At 45.6% G+C, this 18,575-nt stretch overlaps 1 protein-coding gene across 3 annotated transcripts in view; it reads left to right on the top strand.

Annotated features, from left to right (window-relative positions):
• The window catches only part of LOC139753807 (G-protein coupled receptor dmsr-1-like), a 31,343-nt gene extending 21,554 nt beyond the window's left edge, over positions 1–9,789 (top strand). For all 3 annotated transcript variants that reach the window (XM_071670689.1, XM_071670687.1, XM_071670688.1), the window contains exons 2-3: positions 563–2,434; positions 5,521–9,789. In XM_071670689.1, the coding sequence (XP_071526790.1) occupies positions 2,258–2,434; positions 5,521–6,609 (1,266 nt within the window). In that variant the 5' untranslated portion in view covers positions 563–2,257 and the 3' untranslated portion in view covers positions 6,610–9,789. The remainder of the gene's footprint in view (positions 1–562; positions 2,435–5,520) is intronic.
• The last annotated feature ends 8,786 nt before the right edge of the window (positions 9,790–18,575 follow it).

Genomic DNA, 18,575 nt, shown 5'->3' with positions numbered 1-18,575 from the left:
TCAGGTCACTTCTCGAAAATGTTGACTAACTGACCCGCACATACATGGGTCACTATGAGGTGAGGATGGACGCAACGGCTGGCGCTGTAGGGAAAGAAACATCGCGTCGACATCGACGTGCCGTCTCTGGAGGACTGCGAGGCTGATGAGGAGTTCCAAGTGTGTGTAGTTGCTTCCCTCCTCACCACCACTTGAGCAACACTCCCATCACTTGACCCTTCCCTCCCTACCACCACTTGAGGAACACGGCCATCACTTGACACCATCTGCCGTCTGATGGTGCCAGAGCTGCGACATGAGTTCCATGCCCTTTTTATTCTTTTTCTTTCGTATTTTCATTTCTATTGTCTTTACCTCGTGTCCACAATGTGATTCCAATGCGCGCGTAGGAGTCACCTTCCTTGAGACCGTATCATCATGAACTGACACAAAGGAACACAGTCATGCGGAACTTCTCATTCCAAAGGAGTCCATGATTTCCCTTTTCCAGACCCGATTCTTCTTTTGTACGAACATCAAATGGCTAAGACTAACATGACTCTTATTCCCTTCTTCTTTCCAGAGGGCCCGGACGGACGTAGTGATGAGGGTAGTCTAGCATCAAGCCCTCTAATCTGAAAACCAGACCGGCTGATGACAGGCCGAGGGTCAGCAACATGCGGAGTGGTGTGTGAGGTGAGGCGATGTGCTGACGCGACCCGACGGCAATGTGGATACGTCATGGACATCAGTGTGGCTAGCTGGAGAGGAGAGGGACGTACAACACGCCCGTGATGTGGGTTCCATAAGGATAATCGGGTGCTTCAAGCCATTCGGTAGTGCCTTGATGGTAAGAGGTCGGATGAAAGAAGCGGTCTGGCTCGGGATTGTCCATATACGACAGTATGGTGTTGTGATCTCGACAGCAGAGAACGTGTTCTGTGATGTGGCGACTGTGTCTGTCACTGGACGCAGCGATGGTACAGTGAAGATGCTGTTCCGGACACAGTGAACAGCAGTCGTTACATTTCATGCGTGGGCCTATCCAACATAAAAGAGCAAGGAGGCCAATGCTAGTGAAAAATAAGATGAAAAAAGAACGTCATATACTTTTCTAGCGCACGTAAAAGTTTACTGTCAACACGTATGACATGGGAAGTGAAAAAGAGGAGTGAATAGCAAGTATTTATTTTCTGTATGTACCAAGAAGTATCTTGAGGAAGCAAGGGCCCTAGTGAATAACAGGAAGGCCAAGACGTACTCACTGCAGTCTTCAAAAGGAGAAATTATAATGTCCTCAACAAAGTTCTTTGTTATGTGAATATCCAGACAGATGTTTCTTATGATCTGGAGTTCTAGAGCAAAGAGTTGAAACTGACAGCCAAACACTGAACCTGTCTTCGTTGGGTGACAAAACATGAACCTTCTGACTGGTGAACAATACGAAAGCATTAAGGCAGGAAGACATTAGAAATTCTCTGAAAATTGATAAATCACCAGACGATCTTTACACAGATCCTTCCAGCCTAACTCCACCGCTGACCAGACAAAGGTTCACACTCCTAGTTGGTTCTTCCTCTCTTCTGTCACCTTGATGCTCTCCGGTTCACCCAGTCCGTTAGAATCAATCCTTCTGTTTTTATAAAACGGGTGTTAGCCTCCCTCCCAGAATATCCACCTTTGCTTCACATTCTTGCTAAACTACATTCGTCTTTCTCATATTTGGGGTTAACATCACTTCATCCAAAACCAGTTTTTATCTAAGATTTAAAGACATAATATTAAGAATCAGAAAAGAGTCTGAATTGAATCTTGAAAACTGCCGTTTATCTCCCATTTTCAAGTTCTCTTTCATTTCAAATCAATTATTTCATTTTGGCAACACTCACTTTTCACAAGTTCTTCAAAGAAAGTCACCTTTCCCGCTTTTGCTCTGCTCCTAGCTATGTCCACAAGCTCTGAGTCTCTTACCCAGTCAGCCCGAAGTGGTAACAACCATTCGTGTTCTGGTTAGAATCACTTGGTCAACTTCTCTCAACCTCCACTACCGTCCTCGACTACCCAATCAGCCAAACTCATCTGCCAAACCCACTTGTCCCATCCTCACCTGGGCTGCGGCCGGGGCAACCCCATCTAGAACCTCCGTCCTGCCCCATACCAGACCACAACCTCCCGGCACGGCACTTCCAGGCCGGGAACAACTTGGTTCAGCGAGGACGCCGCCCCGACAGCCTCTTCCTCTTGTCGTCACCAGAAACCCCGCAAAAGAAAAGGAATTATGGAAAGCGTGGAAGCGGCAAGCGGTCCCGAAGCTTCGGGCACGCTGACCATCATCACCGCTCTGGTCAATGTGACAGGGGACCCTTACCTCGACTATGACTACAACTTCGACTACTACCTGGACTTCAACTTCACCCTGAATGACACGCGGGTCAACCTCACCCTCCTGCCCACCGTAAGTAAGCCACAGGGGCTTTGGGTTGCTTTGCTATTATAACGGTGTGCCGACTGGACGTGCAGTCGCAGTGTTGAATTGGTTCAGCGGCTGTTTCTCTAGGGCCGAACTGAGTATGTGGCTTGACTTGATTAATGATCATCACCCTGAATCATGACACACACACACACACACACACACACACACACACACACACCATTCGCAAAGTCATAGAAACATACACAGTGGCACGCACACGTTTAAGCACCCACATACATATGCAACGCACACACAACCACAGGTTGTGCAAGAGGAACAAACAAACTTCATGTGATGGACAAAAAGGAACAAAATTAGCCTAATGCGGTTACATAAATGTAACAAACGTAACCTAAAGTGGCACCTAAAAGGAACAAAACTAACCTAAAATGGTACACAAAAGGACCAGAGTTACTTTAATGCCATTCATGAATGAAACAGATTAAAAAAAAGATTGCTGAATAATTATTCTATTCTTCTTTCTCTCTCTTTCCATCTCCATCTTTCCTGTGCCAGGAGTCTTTTAATGTCGCCTCAAGGAGTCTTGGGCCACGATGAGCATTTGGTAATCAGGAGAGAAGGGGGAGGCGAGGGTTGGGGAGACCAGGCAGGTCCTCCCTCCCTTAATGATAGCTGGGAGAGGAGAGACTCTTACCCACATTCCCCAGGTAACTGTGGAGAGGCAATGGCTCCTTACGGGGAGGGGCAGTAGAGGAAAGGGGTGGCTGAGTGTTAAGCCAGTGGGGGGACACTTTCATTCCGTGAAGTTCAGCAAGTCTCTCTCTCTCTCTCTCTCTCTCTCTCTCTCTCTCTCTCTCTCTCTCTCTCTCTCTCTCTCTCTCTCTCTCTCTCTCTCATTACTTTGTCCTGTGTGTGTGTGTGTGTGTCGAGGTTCAATACGTTGAGCGGGTGTCCCTGGTCGTCGTAATCCATACATCTCCCATCGTATTACGAATACGTCCTCCTCCTCCTCCGCCGTCGGCAGGGAACCGTCTGCTGCGTGTTTCTCCTCTTTCTGACCCGTTGTTACCCTAATCGTGCATTCATTCATATCTAATGTGTAGTCGACGGGTGTCCAGAAGACGACTGCAAGACAGATCAGGGATGAATGTGTGTATGTATACTCACTCACTGATTGTTAGTATGATCAGTTGAATCACTAAGTTCCATATGTAACTACTTACAAGTTGTTACCATAATTAGTTGAATCAGTAAGTTCCAGATGTAACTACTTATAGGTTGTTAGCGTAATTAGTTGAATCAGGAAGTTCCACTTGTGATTGCCTACAAATTGTTAGCGCTACAAATTAAAACAGTAAGTTTACTTACGTACTTGCTTTCAAATTGCTTGGGTAATTAACTGAATTGATAAATTACTGACCCTTTTGATAGTGGCTCCACAAAGTACGAAGAAAATACGTTTGTTTTCGTCTCTTTTCTTTAAAAGTTGCGTTTGGCAGAAATGTGGATCCGTCTTCCGCTATCTTCTCCACCCTCTCGTTCACCTTCACAGATTACGTTTTAAAGAAATGTTCCTCGGAAAAGGATTTCCTTCGCCTCTGCTTCCTCTCCCTTCTGTATATAAATCCTCAAGCGAAGATTTAGGCATTAAAGAAAAACGCACCGTATAAACGAAGCAGCTCGGGTTCAATGCTAGTGAATCTGGGAGAGAGAGAGAGAGAGAGAGAGAGAGAGAGAGAGAGAGAGAGAGAGAGAGAGAGAGAGAGAGAGAAACCCTTAGCTTAAGCCTCAACCCCTGAGCATCATCAACCCCAAGACTGATGCAACGTGATCAACCCCCAACTTCTCTCTTCCCCCACCGGTCTCATTAAAAAAAAAAAACCCGAGGAGCCAATTCTATAGCAAGGCGCCACACCCTGTACTACAGTCGAAGTAGAGTTGAAAACTTGAATAAAAGAGGTCTCGAGGAGGAGGAGGAGGAGGAGGCAGAACCATGAAGTATACAGAAAAATTCTCTTTGAATATCGCGTTCCCATCGTCATGCTCCGGTAACTCCAAAGAGTTTGAGGTTGCTTTATACATCGCGCTGGGTCGTCATGCTTTTGTAACTCCACGAGTTCGAACTCTCTCTCTCTCTCTCAATGTAAGAAGGAGCCTGGTTCTGATGGAGGCCGGGTGGGATAACGAGCCCCAGTGCTCAGGTCCCTCACCACCGGCGGGCCGCCTTGCAGCATAGAAGTCCGCACCTCCTGAGTCGTAGGGAGGTTTAATCTCAACCAACAACAGACAACTCTCAATGCCACGTTTCATCGTCGTGTTCAGGTAACTCACTGAACCGTCTTTACACGTCGGTCCTTCGTCATGTACGTGAAATCAGTCACGTCAGTGATACTGATCAGAACTGGCCGAATTAAAGTGTTACTTATAGTTCAAAAGCGTTGGAATCTCTTTGATGCTGGAAATGGGATGAACTTCCTTTGTAAGTTCGGTGTGAAAAGTCTATCCGTTTAACATAGTTTTAATTTCATGCCGAGACCTCTGAGGGGTAAACTTTAACTTCCATCATAACATTTACACCACAAGATAAATCATTGATGTTAACAGGTAAACACGAAAGGAGAGGAGAACAGGAGAGGTAATTCGGGAAGGACTTAAGCAGGTTAGGTGAGTTAGAATACACGACTTTATCGGCAGTGCTGTAGTTCTTATAAATTCTCGGGTACTGGCCTTGTTCTGTATGTCCACTAGAATCTCATCTGTGAATGTGACTACCCCTGATAATTATGTACACCAACACTGACATATTTGAAATATTTAGATAGTTCTTCTCACTGATATTATTAATCAATCTTAATTAATCATCCCTTCTACGTTTTTTCCTTCACTAGTTGCCTTATGCATACCTCATCATAAGGTGATGTAGTCTTATCACTTTTTCCTCACGTACTTCTGATGTAACTGAACCACATCCTAGGTCCCATCATTCGCTTCGGACATCTGAACACACACGGTCAAAATGCCATCACAGCATGACAGACCTGAGCCGCCCTGTAGGTTCCACTTATCACCATTACTCATGCGTGTGCGTGTTTCCTCTTCCCGCCCAGGAGGAGTACTGCAGCACGACGGGCTGGGACCACTTCCGCCAGAGCTACCAGGCCGTGCACGGCTGCATGTCTCTCGTGGTGTGCGTCTTCGGCTCGGTGGCCAACGTCATCAACATGGTGGTGCTGACGAGGCGGTCTATGGTGTCCCCCACCAACGCCATACTGACGGGCCTGGCCGTCACGGACCTTCTGGTCATGGTGGAGTACATCCCTTACACCATGCACCAGTACGTGTGGCAGGGGCGACCGCTCGCCTCACAGTACTCCTGGGGATGGGCCGTCTTCGTCCTCTTCCACGCAGGCTTCGCCCAGGTCTTCCACACCATCTCCATCTGGCTGACGGTGACCCTGGCCGTCTGGCGGTACATCGCCATCGCCTTCCCCCAGAAGAACACCACCTGGTGCTCGATGACCCGCACCCACACGGTCATCGTGGCCGCCTTCTTCTGCTCCATCATCTGCAATATCCCCAACTACCTGAGCTTCACTATCAGCAAGATCGAGCACCGGGGACAGACGCTGTACATAGTGGGGTTCAGCCACCTGGCCCTGGCCTACGGCAGCCTCCTAAAGAGCATCAACTTCTGGATCTACGCCGTCATCCTCAAGCTCCTGCCATGCGTCGCCCTCACGGGCCTGTCGTTCGCCCTCATACGCGAGCTCCTGCGGGCCGCCCGGCGACGCGCGCAGCTCATGAAGAGGAATTCGTCGGGTCGCGCGGCCGACGCCGAGAAGCAAGCGGACCGGGTCACCAAGATGTTGCTGGCTATCCTGGTGCTCTTCCTTGCCTCTGAGGTGCCGCAGGGCATCCTCGGCCTCCTGACGGTGATCCCAGACTCCGGGTTCTTCCCCTGCTACCAGAAGCTCGGGGAGATCATGGACATGCTGGTGCTCTTCAACAGCGCCATAAACTTCTTGCTGTACTGCGCCATGAGCCAGCAGTTCAGGGACACCTTCAGCGAGCTGTTCAAGCCGTGCTACGTGCCGGTGCTGGCCCTCCGCACGCCCAGGCTCCCTCCAAGCTGGAAGGCCGCGGCCATGACTGACCAGGGGACGGAGAGCAACACCACGTGCAGCACACACGTCTGAACACCTGCAAGTGCCTCAGTAGCACACGTGCCTAGGCATCTGCAGTGCCTCAGTAGCACACGTGTCTGAGCATCTGCAGTGCCTCAGTAGCACACGTGCCTGGGTATCTGTAGCGCCTCAGTAGCCCTACGTGTCTGAGCATTGGCAAGTGCCTCAGGAGCACACGTGTCTGAGCACCTGCTGTAGCGCACATGCTCACTCAAGTGCCAACAAGTGTTGCGATCACCAAACAGAACAATACATACACATGAGCATCGCAAGTAGTTTAGCTTAAGCCTATGTTATAAAAGATGATCGCTACGTCATCTGGACTAGTGACATGTTCGAGTTGGTAAGAACTTAGTTTATGATTCTGAGGCGAAAACACTCAAAAACATCCTCAGCATCTGAATACAGGTAATGAAAGAGGATGCCATGGTAAGTCGTCCTTAAAAGCAAATCAGTGAAAAATGTGAAAAGAAAAACCCACACTTGAAATGCAAGGGAAAAAAAGACATAATTATTTTCGATAGAATTAGAGACGATTAGGATGACAGTCTTGTCTTTGTCAAATCAGAAACAAATCTCCCGCTTCATCTAAGCCCCAGTGTATGTCACCTTGCCATCCATACTTAAATCTGTATGCTGGACAGAACACCTAATCTATCTCCTTGAGCCACACGCCTCTGCTGGAACTCCTCCACTCCTGCACTGAAAAAAAAAAAAAAACTGAACCGAGTGTCATATAGTTTATGTGTCGGGTGTCAGCTGGCTTTACTGTGTTAGGTTAATAGCGTCTGACAACTTTGTTACCGGATAGTTCACGAAGTTGAGGGACGGAGCCTCACGTTGAGTCAAGAGCTCTCTCTCTCTCTCTCTCTCTCTCTCTCTCTCTCTCCCTTTCCCTCTCTCGGTCTTCAGGGGACCGGAACCTCTCTCCTCGTCCCATGAAGTGAGGCTTCGCATGTGACTGCAGTGGTTTGTGTGGGTGATGATATACGATACTGTATACTTTAATTTTCTGCTGGTCACAGTCTGGTGGCTGAAGTTACTTACGGAAATGCGCTGGTGGTAGAGTGATGTACGATCTGAAGTGACGTTAGCTACGATGAAGGGAAAAGATAAAGAATAATTAGCCTCAGTGAACATTAACTGACTGATTACGACGTTTAATCTTATATGATAACTTGTTCAGTATTTGTTATGCAAAGTTCAAGAGCAGCGTGATGTGAGCTGTGCTGTTTACTTCATGTGTAAATATTTACTGTAAACTCAGTCGTGGTACTGGTAGTGTTTACTGCACACAGTGAGGGGCTGTGTCGTATGGTGTCGTGTCGTAGAACATTGGTGAGGCAACTCTGTAACCTGATGGGCCTCATATCAATGAGAGAGACTTTTAATGAGGACAGCAAATGCGCTCTGCCCATACCATTTTGACCAAAATGTGCGGGGATATATATCTGCCGTATTTCATCGCGGGCATCGAAGAAAATAAAAATATGTTGTATATATCTCAAATAGATTATAGAAATTTCGTTACACACATGAGTATATGTACTAGTGTCATCCGCTCTGCCATATACTGGCCCCCATGTGACTGGTTTTGTACATAAAAAAAAAGTATGATATCTATACTGCTTCATATGTGGTAATGTTTTTTTGTGTAATTAGGTGTATATTATGACCTTAACATACTGTCGGTGTTTGCTCAACAGATTGAATTCACCTCTGATTTGCATATCCGTAGCTGGCCATAGAGATAAATGTTTATTCTCTGATGTTTTTAAGATGATTATGTGCGAGTGTCCTTGACTTCCCTTGTATGATATCCAGATGCGTTCTGACTTTGTGTTGTGTGCAAGAAATTGATGTGGATAATATGCGTTTATTTAAAGTTTACATTTAACAAGATTTCAGGCTCCTTCTGATAGATTTCTCTGTTGATTTACAAATTATCTTTTTTTTGGGTTAGCCGGACCTGCGGCCTCTCCCAAAATTTTGATGATCATTTTGGCATCAAAATCAATCTAAGTTTAGATCAATATTTGTCAATAATCTTTGATAGATGTGATAATGAGGAAAACGTTCTTGGGTTGGCACAGCAAAAATATCCTATGTCTAGAGTGAGTGAGCGAGTGAGTGAGTGTGTGTGTGTGTGTGTGTGTGTGTGTGTGTGTGTGTGTGTGTGTGTATGATGATTTTCACTCTAGCTGTATAACTGAAGAGCCATTCCTCTCCCCGTTCATTCAATCACTTTATCTATCATTCTGTAATCGATTGATCAATCATCAGTTGAATTACCACGTATGATTATTACACACCTTCCCTTATCTACCGCCGACAATTTCATTTCGATGCTTAAGGCATTTTTCTTTACCCCTCTCTCTCTCTCTCTCTCTCTCCTCTCTCTCTCTCTCTCTCTCTCTCTCTCTCTCTCTCTCTCTCTCCACACAATCATCCTCCGTCGCTGAGTAGACTTTCTACATCTAATCTTCCTCTTCAGGTCGCTATTTCCTCCTTCTAGTAACACTCCTCCGTTTTCTACCAGCCTTCTTTCCACCACAGGTCTTCCTCCCATGTTTTGGTCTACGTCGATGGCAACTTGATCTTTCTCCCTCCCTCCTCGGCCATGAGTACAGTGGTCTTTGACCCGTTTCCTCCTGTCTGTCGTCCAAATCTCTGAGAACTTATGGCATCGCCTTTAAAAAAAATCCTCCTCCACGCACGTATCTCTCTTCACTTCCTCCACGTATCTCTCCACTTGTGCCACTTATATCTGACTCCCTCACTCTCTCCTTCTCCATATTTTACGCCATTACCATAGCCATATTCATCAACTAGTCTCTCATCGTCTCATCAATCACTCTCCCCAACACTTCCTCTCATCAATCACTCTCCCCAACACTTCCTCTCATCAATCACTCTCCCCAACACTTCCTCTCATCAATCACTCTCCCCAACACTTCCTCTCATCAATCACTCTCCCCAACACTTCCTCTCATCAATCACTCTCCCCAACACTTTCCTCTCATCAATCACTCTCCCCAACACTTTCCTCTCATCAATCACTCTCCCCAACACTTCCTCTCATCAATCACTCTCCCCAACACTTTCCTCTCATCAATCACTCTCCCCAACACTTTCCTCTCATCAATCACTCTCCCCAACACTTTCCTCTCATCAATCACTCTCCCCAACACTTTCCTCTCATCAATCACTCTCTCCAACACTTCCTCTCATCAGTCACTCTCCCCAACACTTTCCTCTCATCAATCACTCTCTCCAACACTTCCTCTCATCAATCACTCTCCCCAACACTTTCCTCTCATCAATCACTCTCCCCAACACTTCTTCTCATCAATCACTCTAATTCCCTCATACATTCCTCTCATCAATCACTCTCCCCAACACTTTCTCTCATCAATCACTCTCCCCAACACTTTCCTCTCATCAATCACTCTCCCCAACACTTCCTCTCATCAATCACTCTCCCCAACACTTCCTCTCATCAATCACTCTCCCCAACACTTTCCTCTCATCAATCACTCTCCCCAACACTTTCCTCTCATCAATCACTCTCCCCAACACTTTCCTCTCATCAATCACTCTCCCCAACACTTCCTCTCATCAATCACTCTCTCCAACACTTCCTCTCATCAATCACTCTCTCCAACACTTCCTCTCATCAATCACTCTCTCCAACACTTCCTCTCATCATATGATGATCTAACTTTTACATTTCCCCTTCCGTTCCTCTTCACCTCTTCCTCGCTTCTACTGGAGAGTCTCAACCCCTCTTCACTAATTCCGAATTCTATCTTTTTTATCTGATGATCGTAGTTGACATATATTTCATCTCTCTCTCTCTCTCTCTCTCTCTCTCTCTCTCTCTCTCTCTCTCTCTCTCTCTCTCTCTCTCCTTCGTGTACAAAAATCTAATCCCGTTTACATATGGTGCGCTAGTGAGTAGCATGGTGCTGGTGAGTAGGAAGGTAGTCTAACAGAGGGGTAGTGTGGTGTTCATAGGTTGCTAGGTAGAATGGTGGGAAGGTAAGTAGCCAGGCACAGGGCAGCTGGTAGGTTGGTAGGTAGACAGGTAGGTAGGTAAGTAGTTAAGTTGGCCCTGGATGGCATGGTACTGTTCGGTAGGTAGACAGATACGTAGTATGGTGCTGGTAGACCAAGTTAGTAAGTAGAGATATGGATGGTACCGACAGAGAGATAGAGACGTGGTATATAAGTGGTGACGGAAGTGTGGTAAGTGGGTACCACAATGGTGTTGGTGTCGGTGGTGTGGTAGTAAGTACCTAATTCGCGGCTGTGGTGGTGCTAGGAGTGCGGTTGTGGTGGTGGTGGTGGTAGTGTGTGATGGTAGTGTGGTGTTGGTGGTAGTAGTGTGGTGGCGGTAGTGATGGTAGTGTGGTGTTGGTGGTAGTAGTGTGGTGGTGGTTGTAGTGTGGTGATTGGAACAGTGTGGTAGCAAGCACCACAGTGTTGATGGCTTGCTTAGTGTGCTTGGTGGTGGTGGTAGTGTGGTAGTGGTTGTTGTATGGTGGTGGTGGTGGTAATAGTAGTGTGACGATGGTGGAGAGTACAGAGTTGGGTGGTAGTGTGGTGGTGGTTGTGTGGTAATGGTGGTACAGTGAATGTGATGGTGGCAGCGTGAAGGTGGTCATGTTATGGAGATAGTGTGAAGGTGATGGTGTTGGTAGTGTGGTGGTCGTGTCGTTAGTTCGGTGGCGGTGTGGTGGTGGTGGTGGTAGTGTGGTGGTGGTGGAAGTGTGGTGGTGGTGGTGGTGTTGGTAGTGTGGTGGTGGTGGTAGTGTGGTTGTCCCCTCGAGAGCCCAAGGCTGGACGCCCACCTCCCACACACACACACACACACACACACTGACGCCGGTCATTTCCTATATACAAATAAAATGCTTCGTAAATACTCACCTGGATTTCATTGTCCTTAAATCCTCCAGTTTCCTCCCTTTAATTACCAACACTTAAATTCTCCTGTTTTCTCCCCGTTAACTACTATCAAAATGAAAGTACAAGACCTCAAAAAAAAAGAAAAGAATTCTTGACACACACACACACACACACTATAAGATTGTGTTTCTGCAGATTTAAGCATTAAAGTTTTTTTTTTCTCTCTCTCTCTCTCGCTTCAGTGAGATTTTCCGTTAGGAACTACAGGAGAACGGACTCATTTGCATACGTTCAATTTCTGTGTTGGTGTATAATGTACCGCAACCAGAGCCAGCCATCCACAGTCACGTCCTACATACTGGCTGTTTGGTGGTTCAACCTGACCTTTCCATACGCCGCTTCATCTATCCAGTTCATTCCTAAGTGGTTAGAGTCCGAGTCCTGATCGCGACAGTCTGCCCAAAGCCTCTACGCAGCTGTTCATCCTTCCCTTAGGACGTGTCATCTTCCTTACATTATAATATAAATAGTTCTGAAATTTGGTGTTGATTTCACCTTAGCTGCCAACTTACTTAAATCCTTTAATGTGAATGTAGCTTAAGTAACAACAATATCATCAAAACCATATAAATCAAAATCTCGCCCCAAAATTCTGCAGGTTGTGTTCACAGAATACCCCATAAAAGTTGTGATGTATTTCATATTAGGCTGACTGGTGGGGATCTCTTTCTTAGACTTAAGGAACATAAATATCATAAGTGTCTGTGTGACTTATAGAACTGATTTGTGAATGTTAAGATGGTACTCGAAACCATCTTAGGCCCTCCGCGGCATAACTGCTCCATTCACTTCCTCTTTCATTTCAACTGATTCGACCGGATTAGCTTTGAATACCACTTCCTTACATGTGTTATCCAACCCGTCACCTTATGGTTTCATCCTGTCTTAATAACACTCGTTATCTAACCCCAGCTGACGAATTACCTTCACACATCTTTGGGACTGGATTCTGTTTCGGTTTTGTATGACTTTTGTTTCTCTTCGTTCGAGGGTCGTGGCGTGGACGTGAGTCCCGTGTTCGTGACTGGAAGCCCTTGTGACGGAATGACTTATTTTATGACTAGGGTTCACACGTGGACAGGGGTTGTTGGGTTGGGTGGTGCTTGGTGAGGTGGGGGTCTGCTTGGGGATCTGATGAGGTCGGGTGGGGTCTGTGTCTGGTGGGAGGGGGGGGGGGGGGTCCCTGATCACAGCCAGGCTCGTGTGAGAATGGTGGGAAGGAAGACCACGACCAGGGGAGAAAAAAATATATAGGGCAGAGCTTTTTCCCTTCTTTTCTTTTTGGTTCTCACTTGTCTCTCGTACAAATTCTTTCTTCTCTCCATCAGTCAAGACTTGGCACTGATTAGGCCTTCCATCTGGTGTGTGTATATATATATATATATATATATATATATATATATATATATATATATATATATATATATATATATATATATATATATATATATATATTGTATTTCCCTTTCTATACTTGATCGCCGTTTCCCATGTTATCTGTAGCCTCCATCCACTGGCTTCTTGCCACGGGTTCTCAGGGAAGGAGATACCGCTTATGGAGCAGCTGTTGTGACCCGGTGGTAATGGATCTGTTTCCATCAGGGGGAGGAGGAGAGAGCTTAAGACGTTTAATCACATCGAAAAATGATTATCGGTTCGGGGTTATTTTTCAAGCGTGACCCACGGTGTGGTTCTTATCTACCGCGTCCAATTACTTTCCCCTCGTGTTTTCCTGCCCCCCCACCGTTTTCTATGAGGGAAGTTATGACGCCGGCTGCAAGAGATTGAGGGCGAAGGGAGGGACGCCCGGGACGCGTTTTCAGCTCCCAGAGAAGAGGCAGAGGGACACCAGAGAGAGAGAGAGAGAGAGAGAGAGAGAGAGAGAGAGAGAGAGAGAGAGGGAGAGAGAGAGAGTGGGAGGGTGTTTGAGCCGGGCTGAGACAAGAGTCGACCGATGCATTGACGCAATGGGAATGCTGGTGACCGGATAGTACTGCTGGAGGGAAGGAAGTGGGAGGAGGAGGGACTCTTGTGATGGTATACACATGTAGGGGGAAAGCTATATGGCCAGTTCCACCACGCTGGTGGCGGTGATGGTGATAAGAGAAAATGGTGAAGAAAATGGAGGAACTTTTATGACTAATGAGACAATGAAGAGTAGGAGAGGCGATGACGAGAGTGGGAGACTGTGAAGAAGGAGTAGAGGGAAAAAGAAGATAGGGAAAGATATCAAGTAGGGGAAGAGAAACGAGAAAGGCGAAGAACAGAAGGCTAGGAGAAAAAAATAGACGATAAAAGCAAGGCACAAAATAGAGAGAAATGATAGAAGTTTGAAGATAAGAGAGATAAGTGAATAAAAAGTAAGACGAAGAGAAGAAATGAGTTATAAGCCAAGAAAAAGATAATAAGTGAATAAAGAGGAACAAGAAGATAAGAAAATGAGTTATATGTCAAGGAAATGAAATGTTATCATACCTGATATCCAACACTGTGTCACACATCTCCACTGCCTGGCACTGATAATACCCAATTACTATGCTAATACTGAACCATCATCTTATGTCTTATGTGCAGAGTTTTCCATTATCAAAACCCTCAGCTTTTAAGCTAATCAGAAAAGAATGAAATACAGCATTACATAAAAGATCATTACACCTTTTTTTTTCAGAATTTTTAGGTTATCAGGATTAATATTGATTGATCAGTATTCCTCCGAGAGAGAACAGGTTTGATATATATATATAAGGTTACAGCACCAAGCTGCTAGCAATGAAGATCACTAGATAATAAAGATATTCTAAAAAGTAAAAAACAAAGAAAAGTACAGCTTATATTTGCTAAATCCACCAATGACTACGATATGATTGTTTACAGTGTGTTTACAGCGTACTGTTTCCACATACATTTCTCCATTAAAAATACATGATCATTATAATACAATTATCAAAACTCCGCTGGTCTTGTATATGTGACAACATACTTCATCTCTTATACGAAGGGCCGCGTATATTTTCAGAGCGTATGCGGTCTTAGAAGTATATCTTTTGAGGGCGTATGTGGTCTTAGAAGTAGATCTTTTGAGGGCGTACGTGGTCTTAGAAGTAGATCTTTTGAGAGCGTATGTGGTCTTAGAAGTAGATCTTTTGAGGGAGTACGTGGTCTTAGAAGTAGATCTTTTGAGAGCGTATGTGGTCTTAGAAGTAGATCTTTTGAGGGAGTACGTGGTCTTAGAAGTATATCTTTTGAGAGCGTATGTGGTCTTTGAAGTATATCTTTTGAGAGCGTGCGTGGTCTTAGAAGTATATCTTTTGAGAGCGTATGTGGTCTTAGAAGAATATCTTTTGAGAGCGTATGTGGTCTTAGAAGTAGATCTTTTGAGAGCGTATGTGGTCTTAGAAGTATACCTTTAACACCTGAAGGAGGTGGTGAGTATACTTCTGTTAGTGGATGTAGTTGCTTGACAATGGCGGTCTTAATAGCTCCTGGCAGTGGACGGGACTGCAGCCGAGATGTTTACCCGACCAATTGTCACACAGATATCCCTGAAAAAATAAGGGAGGTGGAAACATCTTTTTTTTTTTTACCCCCCTATTGCACACCTAAATTTCCCCAACATTACGAAGGATTCGGTTTGGCTTGGAGGTTAAAAGTATAGTGTTTCTCTTAAAAGATTTGGAAAAAATGACTTTATATATCTTTTTTTACGTTGGAGGCTTCACTCATGGACGAAAGTTAACGAAAGGGAAAAGAAGAAACAAAAGAGAGTTATTGGGAAAAACATGGTAAGGTAGAAAGTTCAAAAAATCTTCGAGGTGATGGGAAAGAAACAGTTATCAAAACGGCCCACCCTTGAGTTGCCAACGGCCACATACTAATCATGTGACGCCGCAATCAGACGAGTAATGCGTGGTCTAACTAGTGGTTGGGGCACACAAGCAGCCGGTTCTCGGGGGCAAAAAACCAAAGTGATATCTGTAGAAGAGAGAAAGTGAACCAACAAATGATGCGAATGTCCTAATAGATAGGTCTATTGCCTCTTTCTCTCTGGGACTAGATATCAAAACTGGATGACTTAACGTACAAGATTCGAACCCATGCGCTCGACCCTGGGCCGTCCGTATATGGATCACAATCAGGAACGCTACCCGATACACCATGGATGTCCATTACAAATTACAAATGTAATTGATTACAAATTACAAATGTAATTGACTACAATCGAACTCATGCCCAAATACAAGAGACGAGGCCTCACGAGTGTAAGACTCCCTCCGTGGAGTACAAACAGGCAATCACAAATGACTAATTATATGAATACACAATCCCACACACCCTTAATTACTCTTCATTTGCCACTGTTTACCAGATACGATCGGGTTTAATTAAGCACAAGGGCTTGACTGCCACCTAATACAGATAATTAGATCGGGTAATCGAATATTGCACAGTTCATCCTCCGCAAACTATGATCAACCGGGCAATTACTGACCTAATAGATAATAAAATATCGCATTTCACAAACCCAGAAGACGATAGATTAAAATAGTTCATCAACTCCATATACAAACAATTGAATGACTTAGTTCGCTCATCCAGTAGATAATGGAATGATATTGTTCACCGACTCAGTAGCAAAGATTAATACATTTCACTCAACCCAACGGATTACGTCTACCTACCAATACAGTAGCCTACAACACTCGCTGTCTTATCTACCTATCATATCTACTCTGAAGAACTGATTTATGATATCTACTTCTTATCTCCGTTACCGGATGGATCCCATTGTAACTCATGATATACCATCACACAGGAGTGGTGAGGATGCTAAGTAGTTTCCTGTCTTAATGGATATGAATGTATATGATATAAATAGCCTCTCTCTCACGCCCACACTATCCAAGTAGCATAGTAATCTTATTGTCTTTCGTCTTAATGAAAGGGCAAGTCCCAATTCTCAGTTCCACATCATTGTCTTATGTCTCTCCCCACCACCAAGTAAGTCCTGGCGCACATCATAGCACAGACCAAGAGACTACAGCCCAGTGTTCACGCTCTTTCTCTTTACCATCACGTATTGGGGCACAGACAAGAATCCAGAGACCACACTCCTTCTCTTTACCATCACGTATTGGGGCAGAAACAGGAGTCCAGAGACCACACTCCTCTTTACCATCACGTCGTGAAGCACGTCCCAACAGAGACCTTATACCCAGCGCACATCTCGTTTACTAGAACAATCTGGCCAGCAACTTTCCGTTTCAAACAAGCCCAGTGCGAGCAAATGTCCAGGAATTTCAAGCACAACCCCAAGTCAAGTTAGTGATTAGATCTAATTACACAAGCGTTTAATTGTTCACGTTTCCGCCTCTCCCCAGAAGAAGAAGAAGAAGAAGAAGAAGAAGAAGAAGATGAAGAAGAAGAAGAAGAAGAAGAAGAAGAAGAAGAAGAAGAAGAAGAAGATGAAGAAGAAGAAGAAGAAGAAGAAGAAGAAGAAGAAGAAGAAGAAGAAGAAGAAGAAGAAAGGGCAGATGAAGTCTGGAGATTTAAAAGGCAAGAGAGAGAGAGAGAGAGAGAGAGAGAGAGAGAGAGAGAGAGAGAGAGGAAGGGGTCTCAGTCCCCTTGCATGTAGCCCATACAGCACACTGCGGCTGCGTATGATTACATAACAAACTCAAACCTACAACTGTTATTTCCTTTGATCTGCAGTGATGCCACTGAAAAGAAAAATCTAATTCGAAAGCTGTATGCTTGCTTTGAATAGAAGATACTTTCGAATTCCTCACACTATATATACTTGTTTACAATCAGTCCATCATCTTTATACCAGGATTGTAAATGTCATATCATCATCATCATAACCGTGATGATAGCGTAGAACAATTCTAAATAAAACATATGTAATTTCCAATGTAATCAGGGATATATATATTTTTTTTTCTATTTGACCTTTTTCCTTGGATTAGCGTGTCGTGTCCATTTATACGTTTCGTAATGTACACAATTTTCATACCATGACAGACAAACAGCAAGAACGCACGCGCGCGCTCGCACACACACAACACACACACACACACACACACACACACACACACACATAAAACATGTCTGTTTATGGCCTCCCTCCGCGTTCCCGGGTTAGTTAGTTAGCCTCTGACATTTGCCTTCTTTATAACCCCTTCCTCCATCACCCCTCCCCATGACTCCACCGCCACACGACCCCTCCCTGGAGACATCCACCACACGACCCGGCCCTAGAGACATCCATCACATGACCCCACTCTACCACCCTCGACCGCATGACCCCTCACCATCATCGTCGACCATATGACCCCCCCTCTCACCCTCGTCATGACCCCTCACCCTCATCACGATCTCTCACCCTCGTCATGACCCCCTCACCCTCATCATGATCCCTCACCCTCATCTCATCACACTCATGAACCTCCAAACCCATCACCCATACACCACTTTAATCCTCCCCCCCATCGAACCCACCCCTCCATCACATGACCACTCCCCCCAATCGGCCCCATCAAAACCCTTCCCTCCTTCACCGTGGTCCCATCCTACGGATGCCAAGCGACAAACCGTCAGCCAGGGGCGGCTTGCAAATGAGACATGACCTTTCCCCATCGTTCATGCCACACCAACGCCCAGCCTTGATCAGCAAGGGCGGCCCAAAGATCTGCCCAGCTGTTGCTGTCTGACTTCATCTCTGTAATTCCTCCGCATGGGAAACAATCACACCTGGAGACGAGGAAATGGATGCTTCCAAACACACGATAGGGAAATGAGGAGGCAAGGCGGTCGCTGACTGGTAGCATGTGTCTGGAAGTCCTGGTGAAGAATCGAGTCAAGAAGAGTCCGGTCTGGGCTCCCTCTGAAGACCCGGGTGTGTGGGATTAGACCGGCGACTCGCGTGGGGAAAGGAAACACGGGGGTTGTGCCTCTAACACAACGACACAGAGAGTAAAGAATAGGACGATATATCACGAGGCTGGAGC

The sequence above is a fragment of the Panulirus ornatus genome, chromosome 15 (assembly GCF_036320965.1).
Source record: "Panulirus ornatus isolate Po-2019 chromosome 15, ASM3632096v1, whole genome shotgun sequence".
NCBI lineage: Eukaryota > Metazoa > Arthropoda > Malacostraca > Decapoda > Palinuridae > Panulirus > Panulirus ornatus.
Note: the sequence above shows the minus strand (reverse complement) of the source record. Positions and strands in the feature narration are given on the sequence as shown.